This window comes from Athene cunicularia, assembly GCF_003259725.1.
Source record: "Athene cunicularia isolate RWA chromosome 1 unlocalized genomic scaffold, athCun1 chr1_part2, whole genome shotgun sequence".
Taxonomy (NCBI): domain Eukaryota; kingdom Metazoa; phylum Chordata; class Aves; order Strigiformes; family Strigidae; genus Athene; species Athene cunicularia.
In genome coordinates this window covers 23,748,617-23,761,612 of record NW_020799092.1, presented here as the reverse complement: position 1 = coordinate 23,761,612, position 12,996 = coordinate 23,748,617, and the positions used below count along the sequence as shown (strand labels likewise).

The following is a 12,996-nucleotide window of genomic DNA, read 5'->3' as shown; positions in this document are numbered from 1 at the left end:
CTGAGAGTAGGAATGTGACTGCTGGGTGGCTCCTGGCAAGCCCAGGTTTGGGAACAGTGTCTTCTCCTTTTCTAACCCAGAAGTAATAAGTTGCAGGCACTAATTGGCCCCTTATATCTCTCTGCAGCAGACCTGACTATGATCTTGCCCAGTTTTATGCCTGTGTAGATGCACTGGATCCAGTGGGACAGGGCTAGCATGCAGCTGGGTTACCATGCTAGTATTTCACCACAACTACCTTAAGGAAAGTTTGCCTTTAAGCTTGATAAGCAAAGATCAGCCCCGATGAGAGGTGTGATTTTGGTGCACTGACAAGTTCCCCGTGGTCCTGTCTGAAAACAACAGTGTGAGTGAAAGCTAAATGTCACTTGGTTAAATATAAGTCCTACTTGTGTTTTTTTTTTTTTTTTTTTTTTTTTTTTCTTAGCTATTGTGAAAATGGTTTCATGCACTGCAGTACAAACAGAGTTCCTGGTGCCTTCCTGCCAGATGCTTTCGTTGATGAGAGGCCATCTGCCAGAAGTTAGTATGCCTTAAAAAATTTGTATTTTTTCGTTATTTTTTTTTCTTTTTTTCCTCTTCAGTCTCTCGGTAATCTAGAATAGGACAGAAGTCCCAGAAGTTGTAGTGGCTGGTGATGTGTCTTTTTCTAATTTTTTTTAAATTTTATTTTATTACAGGATAGAAACAAAATGTTTGCGTGGGAGAGTGCAGGGCTCATGGTGTCCCACCTCTCAAAATTATAGTTAGTCACTGCAGTCTCTCTTTAGTTGAAGAGGTTAAGGGGTGCCTTGGTGGTCATTTGAGACTTCCAATTGCTATTTGAAGATCACATGACACGAGTAACTAGCCAGCTTTATACCTCCTGCTTGTGACCAGCAGGTTGCAAGCTCTCCTTTCTGGTGCTGATGAAGCTTTTTGTGGCTTGAAGGTTAGAGTGCTACCAGCCACTAGACATCTTGACATAAAACCTCCTGGAGACTAACAGCTGCCATGTAGAGCTAGGCATTAGAAAATAGGGCATCAGAGGTCCTGGAATTTTTGAGGTTGCCCACTGATATATGGATGGAGCTTAGAGGATATTGGTGGGAGAGGGGTGTCTTGGTAGGTCACCAGAAACAGCGTCACTGGTTGGCCCTCACTGTCCTTCAGGTGAAGCCTTCTAGGTGTATATGTCACCAAACCCTTGCTGTAATGTTATTAAGATGTAATTTTCCTGATACTAATGTGCGAAGACTTACAAAACTGAGAGAGGCTTATTTCTAGCATTGCTTGAAATAATAACCTGGAGTTTTTTTGGAAATTCTGATCTATCAGAACTTAAGTTCTCAAAGAGTTTGAAAACTTTGCATTTAAGCTAAGGGTGTTGTTGTTAAACAGTCACTCGTGTGGTTATACTCTGTGTTGGAAGTGAGTCTAACCACAATAATATATGGTGCTGTTGCTTCTCAGAACATCAATTTTGTGCTGACATGGCTAGTGTATGCTGCCTACAGGTTGAAACATTTTTCACACTGAAGTGTGCTCGTAGCTCTAGGGCAATCCAGAATTGAACCCTCGTGCAGCTCCTTTTGCATCTGTATTAGAATACTTGCTTTTCGGACAGCCTAACTGAGGTCACTTCACGAGAAGTGGGAACTGTTACCTTTACGTTGTCATGCATGGTGGTGTGGTGGCGTTGCTCTATTCTATATCCAAAATTAGTTTTCTAATAAAAATGTTGACCTGTCCTTTAGAAAAATACTGTGCTAACAAGACTTGAGTTCTAATTGCAATTTTTGTAACTTTTTTTTTTTTTTTGAAGTAAAAAGGAGTTTGACATGCAGATCCCCCATGGAAAAACTTGTCTGTCCTGCAAACAACCCAAGAGCTGAAGGGTTGGAGTGTGCCAAGACTTGCCAGAATTATGACTTGGAGTGCGTCAGCCATGGCTGCATATCTGGATGCCTCTGTCCAAAAGGGATGGTAAGCAGGCACCTCTTTGTTTTCTTGCCTTCATTTTTTTCCTACCAGCAGTCTTCTTGTGACTTGGAAACATGCAGTTGTGAAGTATTGACTCTGCTGAATTGTGGCTGGTTTAAAATACATGTGTTTTACATTACATTGCACATTAGTGTATCTGCATGGAAGATGAAGTTCGGCTTGTAAATATAATTGAGAATCAAAAAGCCAAAACGCACTTTTTTAAAGACCAATTTATGCCTTTCTTCAATTCTCCTCCCAAACTCCTCCTCAGTCTTGTTGAACTTCCCCAGCCGGAAAGACAGAAGTACACAGGCTCCCATACCCTAGATACCCGTCCCGCTTCCAGCCAAACCCTCCTCCTGATACTAGTTGCCTCCTTGTCAAGTCTCCATCTCTGCTGCTTCCCTCCTCTGTGTTCTACTAAACTGAGAGTTCCCTGTGAGAAGGAACGTGGGACACAAAACTTGCTAAGATGATGCCAGGGGGTGTCCTGGAGTTGCAGGCAGTGTGCTGAGCACGCTTTTCTCACCGGTAAAATGCTTTCTGAAGTCCAGGGTTATGTTCCCCTGCAACCCTCAAATTTAATTATTAATCTAGTTATTTTTACATAGAGCAAATAGTTATTTGCTAAGCCAGTGACTGAACTCAATATCAGTTTAGGGCCCTGATAAAAAAGCAGATAAAGTAGAATAGACAGCAGTTTGCTGCTGTTCTCTGAGCTGGAGAAAAAAACGTGTTCAGTGCTGTGCAACACTGGGCAGGTGAGGAGTTCTGCAGAGGATCTTAGCTTGGGGTATAGTCTCAGGCATCATGTGGATAAGATAGTTGTGGAGCACAAGCTACACTCTTTATGAAGTTTAAATAAATGACACTTTTGAGATCTCTGTCCGGGAAAACTGCTGGGATTAAGAAGTTTGTGATGTTTAGTGCCTGAAGTACAGACAAACATACCTAGTGCATGTCGGAAAAGAAGTTGTGTCTTTGTTTTGTTTGAGGGCTAAAATACAGCTGTGAGACTTTATTTAATACCCGTGGTGCTTAGAGATGTGCTGGTACAGCTTTCTGACTCAGGTATATGGTAAAGCAAGATGTCTTCAAATGCTCCAACCCAGGAACTCTAGAAATGTAAAAGATTTTTTTTTTTTTTTTTTTCAAGGTTCAGGCTCGGACTGATAGGCACTGGACATTGATTGTTAGCAAATGAAGGTGTGGGTTATTACTTCTAGGGCTGAGATGCGTGTTTATGTTTAGGCTTTAGCTCTAATGAATTTACTGCAACCACTAGTTTAAATTCCATTTTAAAAGCAGTTAACTTTATTTGGAACCATGTATTTTTATAAAGGCATGCTGGTTTTAATTCTGTATGGATAAAGGTGTTTTCTCCCCCCAGATTCCTTCCACTGTCTTACTAAAAACAATAACCCCTTTGAATTCTCATAATACGGTAATTTCTAGAATTAATATCTTCTGAACGTTGCTACCATGTTTTGCTGCTAAACGCACATTATGTAAGTAGATGCTACTCCAGAATAAAATGCCAGTTGTAGGCAAACACTCAAACTTGTGAGGTGTTTTATAGGTACAAAGTGAAAAATACAGAACAGAATTTGAAGGCATCCACATCAACATTGAGCAAATTTTCACCACAATTTTAAAAACAAGCGTTGCTTCTTTTCAGTTTTTGCTTTCACGTGTCTTTCCTTTTAGAGAAGAATGTTCCTAAATAGTAATGTGATAAGAAAACTTTTAAAAGTTTGTGTATGTGTAAGGTTCCAAGTGCTCCAGTGTGAACAGGTCTTTGTATGTAACAATCAGAAAGGGGCTTGAGATTTGTTTCAGGTCTAGAATATCGTATTAGTAGACTTTGGAGCTACTAATGGAAAACAAATTATGAAAACTACTCAACAGGAAATAAAAAAAAAGGGGAGTGGGACACACACATCCCCCCCTACCCCCTCCTAACAAAACCAAACCCAAACCTCTCCCCTAAATCTCCTTCCTAGTGATTAACCTTCAGATTTAGTGCAGAGTTTTGTATTCCTTTTTAGTAGGTTGCACCCTCTCATTCAAACCATTGGTTCATAAAATTCTTGCCAGGAAAAGTCATCTTTGGCATTTTGGAACTAGAAATTCCACTTGATTCTGCAGTGATGGGAATCATGCCCCTGAATTCAACAAGGTGGTTTGTCAGGTTTTGCACAGAAGAATCGGGCCCCGTGGTTTGTTTTTTTTTTTTTTTTTTTTTTTTTTTTTTTTAATTTTTTTCTTTTTTAGAACTAGTAAAATAAGTTTTTTGTCCACTAGATGACAGTATGGTTCAATCTTCCAGTAAAGTCAGTCTATATATTTTATTATTCTCATTGGCTTCCTGTTTGGCAGGGAATAAAAATTGAGAGATTAGAGTTTCTCAAAGCTGTGATGGGTGAGGCCAGTAAATAGAGGATTTTGTGGAAGGATGGCCATGCAAAGGCAGGACCAAGCTCGGTGCTTTCATTATGTGGGTGCCCTTTGCCACGCATTGGCCTCCTGGTGTGTGGCTCCACAGGACCTGCCAACTTGACATCAAAGAGCAGTTTCCTCCTCATCACCAGCAGGTACTTAACCAGGGTGGTTTGGTGGAGGTTTTTCCCCTATTTCTGGTTTTGCAATGTGCCCCCAGTATCAGCTGCCGAAAATGAAAAGATTTGTGGTGATGACCAGGTTCTCCTTTCCATCCTGCCTCTCTCTACCTTAAAGACTTTGAGCACACTGAGGGAAAACACTGCAAAGTCATGAAGTCTGTGTTTTCCAGACTTGTATCAACAGAGCTGAGCAATAAAGGGATGGGAAAATGGTATAAATATTTATTTTGCCCGTCGGTCTTCCTTGTTGGTGTTCTGTAATCCTGCTTTATTTACAAGGAGGTGAGCTACTGTTTGTAGGAATGTCTGTGGGAAGTAACAGATTACTGAACATTTATGGGAATAAATTTTTGCACATATCATTCTGGAAGAAATTCTGCCATTTTACTGAAGATGTTTTTCTTTTGCGGTGCGGTAGCGTACAAAAATTATGAATGGTCATGGATAACTTATTAACAAAAAAATTAATCTTGTTGCTTGGCTCTGAAATGGTTCATACAATCAGGAAACACAGTCAATGGGATGGAGTTTATGCAAAAAACCCTCTCCAGTACAATTTGCAAGTATATATAGAAATTAATATGTAATTAAGTGCAGTGTTATCCCTACATATATGAAGAGATGTTTACAGATTAGTTAGCTGAGTTATCAGTCTTAAACAGAGGAAATCATAGTCTAAAATCTGTATGCACAAATTGTCTGCCAATTTTGAATTACATATCTGAAAAATAATTAAAAAACAACAGTCAGGGATGGTTCATGAACATGAAGCTGCAGTTGCCTAGATTTGAATGGGAAAATTTGCTGGGTTGAGAATTTGCCAATCAATCAGAAAATGCAAATCAGATCGGCAAATGCTGATCAGAAAATGCAAATGAAAACTAATTTATTTAAACGGAAAAATGTTTTCCAGTTCACCTTGACTTAGTATTTTATATTGTTTTGATTTCTTGAGAATAAAAATGTTCAATATGTCATGAAAAGTAATTCTTCCTTTTCTGTCTTTGATCATCTGGAGGGTGGGAAATTCTCCATACTTGTCACCCTTATGCAGAGCAGAAAAGATAAATCATAACATATGTGCAGAAGTGTGGGGAAAAATATGCTTTCTCAGATTAGTTTATTGCACTCCAGGTTTTTCCCATTAGAAAATATTAATGAATGTACAAATGGAGTGTTAACCACCTTTCTGGGGAAGAAAAAAAAAAAAAAAAAAAAAAAAAAAACAATCAGAAAGAAGAAAATCCAGACACTTCAAAACTATAAAATTAATTTATTTCAATTTCCAACAACTGAAGTAAATTAAGGTTTAAAATGGAAATGAAACATTTGATTGTGTTCTGAGTGATTAAATATAACTTTTTCTGAAACTATGATATGTTAGTAGAAAAAGGAAAAAAAAAAAACCAAACCCAAACCTCTAAACATTTTAATCGGTATAGTTTGAAATATTTTTTTTTCTTCCAATCTGTTTTCAACAGAAACTTAATAGAGTGCTATTTTGATTTTCCTGCTAGCTCTGTTGTATATTCTTCAGTGCAGGCTTATCCTGTGTAACAGCATGGCAGAGTCTTCCTGAGGAGGTGGGTACCAGCTTTCTGGTACGTGGGTCTGCCCAAGGATAATGCTTCAGAAAACAAACAGAAGAAGCATACAGCTCACATAAAAAAGAAAATCTGAGTGTAAACCTACACGTGTTGAGTGCTGTGTCCTAGCATGTTTTTGACTTGTCTTTGCACAGAAATGGTGACAGGCTGTTAAAACATATCAGCTACGGGGTTCTAATTTGACCCACTCCCTTTACTTAATCCCGTACTCCTTTATACCTTTGACTGACTTTCTGCTGGAGTCCTCAGGTGTATCAAGAAGAACAGAGTGAAAATCCGAGCTTCCCTTGGCAGTAAAATACTCATCAAAATTACGTTGATCGGGAGAGATTAAAATTCAGCCTCATCAAGGCAGAGTTTAGGGGAGAACAATTTTAAAGGTTCTGCAATCTGTAATATTGTCCTTCCTTTGGCAAGATTTGTGAAGGCTTAGAAATTAATAAAACAGAGCAAGGAAACGATGGACATTTCTGTCAGATCCCCAAGTAGAGGGGGGATCATCAGCTAGTTAACCATTTATAATCCCACGCCTGCACTCTCAGGAGCATCACCATAAGGGTGTGAGATGGTGCGAGCAGCATCTGTCCTCACTACAAACCCGTGTCTTTCCTTGTGGTTGCCTTCGCAGCGCTCCTGCCTCCCATCACCTCAGGCACTCAGGACTGTTAGATCTCCTGTATTAAGTGCTATCTATTGATGGATTGAGACACTTCTGTGGAAAGGCCAGCTATTGGTGAATAACGCCACTGGTCTTGTAGTACCACGTGGTACTGTGCTCAACAGACTTGCAACACAGCACGGCATCGGTCTGCCAGATACGCCACCTTTTGGATGTGATGTCAATATGACCAGTAGATTGTGTGAAAGTATTAATGAAATCATAATCCATTGAGTTTTGCAACAAAAGTAATTAAGTCTTCTGGACAAAGTCTACTTTGGGTATTTAGGTCTGGCTTTCTAAATCCTACTCACCCACTCTTCAGGGTTCAGACAAGGCAGTCTTCCCTCTTTGCCAGTGAATTAACAGTTGCTGCTCTGTAGCTTCATGGTGGCCGTACGTTTGTGGTGGAAACACTAATACTGCTCTATTAAGCTTTTAGAGTTGGGGATAGGCTGTAACTAGCTTCATGTCAATGTGTGAGGGAGCAAGTAGAAGAGGTCTTAATCCTCCTTTTGCTAACCACACTTCTAATCCCAAATTTTGTATCCAGAGACTAGCCCTCAAGTCTTTTGAGAACTGTGTTGCTGAACGGTGTGGAAAAATCAGAAATGTAGCCACGAGTGTGAAGTCATATATTGCTTTTTTCCTGAATGCCACCAGGAAGGAAGGAAGGAAGGAATTAAACACCCTAAAGACCATAAACATATGGTCTTCTCTGGCCTGTTTTCTCCCCGTCCTTTGTGGAGATTAAGTCTGAGGAAGAGCCCCAGGTCTATCATCTAGAAAAGCATTTCTTTGTTTCCATCTTGCTTCTATTGGTGTGAGTTTATTTGGCATGATATAACTCTCTATAAGCCACAGAGCATGTGGAGCTGCGTATGAATGAAAGGTCTCAGGGCTGTGAAATCCGTTTTATTAGTAGTTCCCTGTGGCAGTTCTAGATCCCCATAGGAAAAGGCAGAGCTGTTCTACTTTATTAACCTGGCGTTCAGACGACATTGATCTCATTGGCCTGTATTTAATGGTAAGAAAGAAACTATTTTAATGATTTTACAGAAAGAGTTGAAAGTGGGAAGGTGATATTTTGTGAGTTTTGAATGAGAGGGAGGGGAAGCACTCTGCATTTTGGCATTCCATGAAGCAAGACCCAAACCTACCCCTGGCTTTGCCGAACCACGACCAAGTGAAAAACAGCATAGCCAGCCTTGGTTTTGCTTGATTTTCTAAAGCTGTCTGTCTTCAAAATGGAAAGGGAATAATTGCAGAAAAAAAAAAAGAGAAAAGGAATGGAAAAATCTGATCAGTCTAAAGACATTAGTTGGTTCTTTGTTTGCTTTATTTTTGTAAATTGTTTGTTGTTATACCAAGCGAAACTAAAATCAGTAGGGTAAGACTGGAAAAAAAAAATGTAGACAGAACATAGTGACCTATTTCCCAGCAACAGAGCCTGTGAGAGTGAAATAATGACTTTAGTGGACTGATATTTATCCTGCCTTCTAGGAAATAAATAGAGATTTGGAAGAAAATGAGTGACTACTGCAATTTTCAGAGACGAGTCAGCGGTGGGGGTGAGCTTTGTTGGGGTGCTGTTGTCTGTGACAATAGAACTTGCGTTTGCACATGGGTTTTTTCTGGCACTGCAGCTCCTTGTCTCTTCCTCAGTGTTCATATTTCAGATTTTAGCCCAGCTGAGCCCTGCATTTGGCTGCTTTTCTGTTAGGCCATCCTTCGGTTTGTTGTGTGTGAAGCTCTCACCCGGTCGTCGTATACAAGTAGCCTATTTTACTTTCTCCAGATTGGACATTTTCATCACAACGTTCTTCTCTAATCTAATCTGTTCTCCTAGCAGTTCAATCTGGTGTTCAGCTGCTGAAGCAAGACTGTGATTTATGTACCTATAGATCTATATATGTTAATGGGAAAAATATTATCGATGCTGTGCCTTTCTTACCTTAGATAGTCTTCAACCTTTCCATCTATCCTTTTCTTTATTCTTTATGCACATGTTCTCGTGCCTACTCCTCTGTGTACTGGCACATACCAACAGGCCCTCATGCTGACAAACTGTGTGTTTTGCTTAGGTGCGACATGAAAACAAGTGTGTTGCTCCTGAGAGATGCCCGTGTTTTCACAACGGGAGAGAATATGCCAAGGGAGACACAGTGACTAATGACTGCAACACCTGGTGAGCCACCGGAAATTTCTGGTTTTCTCTAGGACATCTAACATGTTTCTTTTGAAACAAAATACTGTTTTCTTAACAGATCTATTTTATATAAATAAGGGTAGTAATGCTCATGTTGCACAGACTGGCATATTGCCTTCACATGTTGCGTAAAGACCAGCGCCGACTACCTGAAAGGACACTCTAGAGATGTTGGTGCTGGGCTCTTCTCACGGGTAATTAGTAACAGAACAAGAGGGAATGGCTTTAAAATGCAACAGCGGAGGGTCAGACTGGACATTAGGGTAAAATTGTTCACAGAAAGAGTGGTCAGAGAGTGGAACAGGCTGCCCAGGGAGGGGGCAGTCCCCATCCCTGGGCGTGTTTAAGGGTCGTTTGGATGAGATGTTGGGGGATGTGGGGTAGGGGAGAACTTTCTAGAGTCGGGCTGAGGGTTGGACTCGATGATCCCGAGGGGCTTTTCCAACCTGAGTGACTCTGTGACTCTTTCAAACTGTATCTGGTACCTTGCAAAAAAGTAGTTTATGTATTTGTGCAGGTTCTCTGCAGGCACTACTAGCTGGAGAGCTAGCTACTTGCTTTTGCAACACAAGATAACAATACAGGAGCTCATTTGGGGTGGGAGGAATGGAGCCTGTATTTTGTTGCTAAGCTCTGCTGTTATCCTTCCAATTTTTTTGCTGTCCGGGGCCCTTCAAATCAGTCCTTTTCAGCCAGAAGCGTGCATCAGCAGAAGGGGTGTGATATGCCAACTATAATATGACAGGAGGTCTTCAGGAAATGTGTTAAAGAATCAGGCAGAAACAGAGTTGACCTCTTACATCTCAAATGAGTGCTTAGTCCATTGATTAAAAAAAAAAAAAAAAAAAAAAAAGAGAGTAAATGCTCCGTGTCTTTCACCCACATCCCTATCCATCCTGTTTGGTTCTTGAAAAAGAATTTGTAGGTTCAAAAGCAAGTGCTGGGCTGTGAGGTTTGCATGGAGGGAAGCCCTCAGCACAGCTTTGGGTAAGGAATAGGGTGTTTACCTGCTGGATAACTCTTGGCTTCTGTCTGCACCGCACGCTTGATGAGTTGGAGGTGCTTTGCTCTCCGTGTGTGCTTGCGGAGGGACTGGTGGCTCTTTTCTGCAGAGCCCCAAGAGTCCAGGGTGTAGGACACGCAGCCACCAGCAGCGTGGAAACTGTGTTCTCTTTGAATTTAGACTTCAGAATTTCTCCTGTTTTACCTGGCATGTCCCTGCCGAGCTCTGTGGCACCCCCTGGAGCGGTGTTTCTGTTATCAGTATGATGGGTGGGCTTGGATCGGAGAATCAGCACCCTTAGAGAGTTTGGCTTTTGTTTTGTGCATTGATCTCTCAGCAACAGTGATTTCAAGTGTTGTATTTTTAAACTAGTGGGACTGCTCCTAACTAGTGTAAGTTTGACTTGGATGTAAAGTTTTATGCTTTTATATGGCAGTGTTGACCTTCCAGTGTTTTGTTTCTTTTTTTTTTTTTCCCTTTGTAGCTACGTATTACATTGTGAATCATATACTGTAATTGAACCTGAGGAAAAGCAGTTTTGAAGGGAGGAAGATGGAGGAAAAATTGATATTTTTATATAGATACATATACTATAACCTGGTTACATCACATCCGGGTAAAAGTGACTCAGCTGAAAAACAGACACAAGGAAAATTTTATTGAAACAAGAAGAGTAAGGTGCAAAATTAGTCATTCTTGTGAAATTTGCAAGATTCTTCACAATTTTTTTTTTTTTTTTAGTTTCAGTCATTTTTATTTGTGGTCATTCTTACAATTTTTAATTATTTTTATTTTCAGACATTCATATAATCTTTAATCTTAAAATAATCATAACCGTGTTGCTTCATTCTTGTAACTGCCCTTTTGTTTCTGGCAGTGCCATTGTAAGTGACATTCCTCTAACACATAGAATTTTCTTCAATATCAGGGTCAAGAAAATGTTAGAAATCATGCCTTTTCTCATTGATAAAAAGTTCTTCCTCTCATTTTAGATATTTTTATTTAACGTGAAAGTAAAATTGGAAATAAGGTCTCAAAAAATATCGCTGGGGCTTTTTTGAACTCTGTGAATTTAAAAAGTTTCATGATAGTTCTCGGCAAATATCAAGACAAATGTCAGTTAGAAAGTGATATAGGAAATTACTATTGCTTTGAGAATTAATAAGAATTGAGAGTCTGCATTTTGGAGGTCAGATCTTCCTTTTCTTTTGTTTTTGCTTTTTGTACTGCTGTTGCAGGAGTTCTCATTCTCACTTGTTCTTAGCCAGATGTGAACACCTGCAAACGCAATATATGAGCCAGAGGTGTCAGATTTGGCGTTTACATTCGACTTGACATATGGGAGACCCTAATTCATGAACAACGGAATGTCTCCAAGTCTAAGCCAGTGGCAAAACTTTTGTTATGCTATGTATTGGGAATTCATTGTAGAGCTCAGTGAAAAATTTGGAATAACATTTATGAAGCAGGACACAGCAGAAATCTGCTAATCTGAGTTTTGCTACACCACACACTTTATAATCTGTCTGTGCATATATATATATACAAAATCTTGGTCTTGCTCTACCTATTAGCAGAGATTTAATAGCAGAGAGTGCAATAGGTTCCATGTTACTGAGATTTCATTCTTTGAAGAAAATGTATTGCACAATATTTATTATACTGTGAGGTGTTATCGAGATTAAACAACACTTATGCTTGGGTTAAGGCATTATTAGAGAACTCATTTCAGTAGCCAGTTTTTCTATGTTTAGCAATTTGATCTTGGGAAAGTACTTTTTTTTTTTTTTTTTTTTTTTTTTTTCCCCTTAAATTTCTAAAGCAGGGATAGAATTCCCCTTTCCCTGTCCTTATCGAGCTTGATTAGATAATTCCTGGGGCAGTGATGGTGTCCATCTGCAATCATAAAGCATTTAGTAGAGGAAAGTTTTTCCAACCTCAAGCAAAATATTGTTAGATTATTAATTATTATTATTACATTAGATCATTAGATATGCGGTCAGATGCTATTCTAACTCCCCAATATTAATAACAAACAAAGGAGTGAGTAGATTATACTTAACTGACTTTGGTTTTTATTTTGTTTACTTAGTCTCTTGCTAGTTAGCAAATCAGTTTATTTCACTGATCAAAATGTGGATGCCAAAGGAAAGATGCAGCTTCTCTAGCAAGGCTTGTGGTTCTCCAGGACACCTCTGGAATAGGGCGAGAGGACAGGGTGGATGCTCTGAAGTCTCTTCTCAATTTCTCTCTATCCCTCATTTTAACATGAGCATATTTACCTCCTTGAGCCTTATTTATCAGAGTACCATGTAAGATTTAGATTATTATGTATCACAGAAATGAAAGGATACAAATGTTCTTGGAAACTCAGAAATTTAATAATGATTGGTGTTGAATGTGGGTGGTTTGGTGTCATCATGAAGACTAGGAGCCCTACTATTTTTCCTGCTGTCTGTTACACTGGGATAATTATACTGAAACCTGTTGAGTTACACCAAGAGAATTGGCTTTCTTTTAATTTTGAATATCCCCTTGGAAGATGGTTACCATATATATATATATATATATATCTATATATCTATATATATATCTATATATATCTATATTTATTTCATTTCATTCTGTTTTGTTTTTTAAAACAAACCCAAAGCCAAAACAACAAAGAACAAAAGGCAAAAAGAGTGCAAAAGGAGTGAAAAAAGAGAACGCCATCCCTTTCATAAATGGCATCCCTGGTTTTGTATAATAATGACAGTGCAATACAGCTGCTACAACAATGTGGGTATAATGATATCAAGACCTTAAGCTTATGTCTGATTGCTCTTCAGATTTCCCCTCCCCCTGAAAAAAACAAGGCAGCATCTTGTTTTGCTCTTCATGTTAGGATGTCCCCCTGTTATGTTTTTTGTTTGTTTGTTTGTTTGTTTTTT

General features: G+C 39.3%; 1 protein-coding gene across 1 annotated transcript in view; it reads left to right on the top strand.

Annotated features, from left to right (window-relative positions):
- The window catches only part of VWF (von Willebrand factor), a 147,194-nt gene that overhangs the window by 45,147 nt on the left and 89,051 nt on the right, over positions 1-12,996 (top strand). Inside the window, exons 18-20 of the mRNA XM_026867575.1 lie at positions 428-522; positions 1,805-1,965; positions 8,936-9,039. Of these exons, the coding sequence (XP_026723376.1) occupies positions 428-522; positions 1,805-1,965; positions 8,936-9,039 (360 nt within the window). The remainder of the gene's footprint in view (positions 1-427; positions 523-1,804; positions 1,966-8,935; positions 9,040-12,996) is intronic.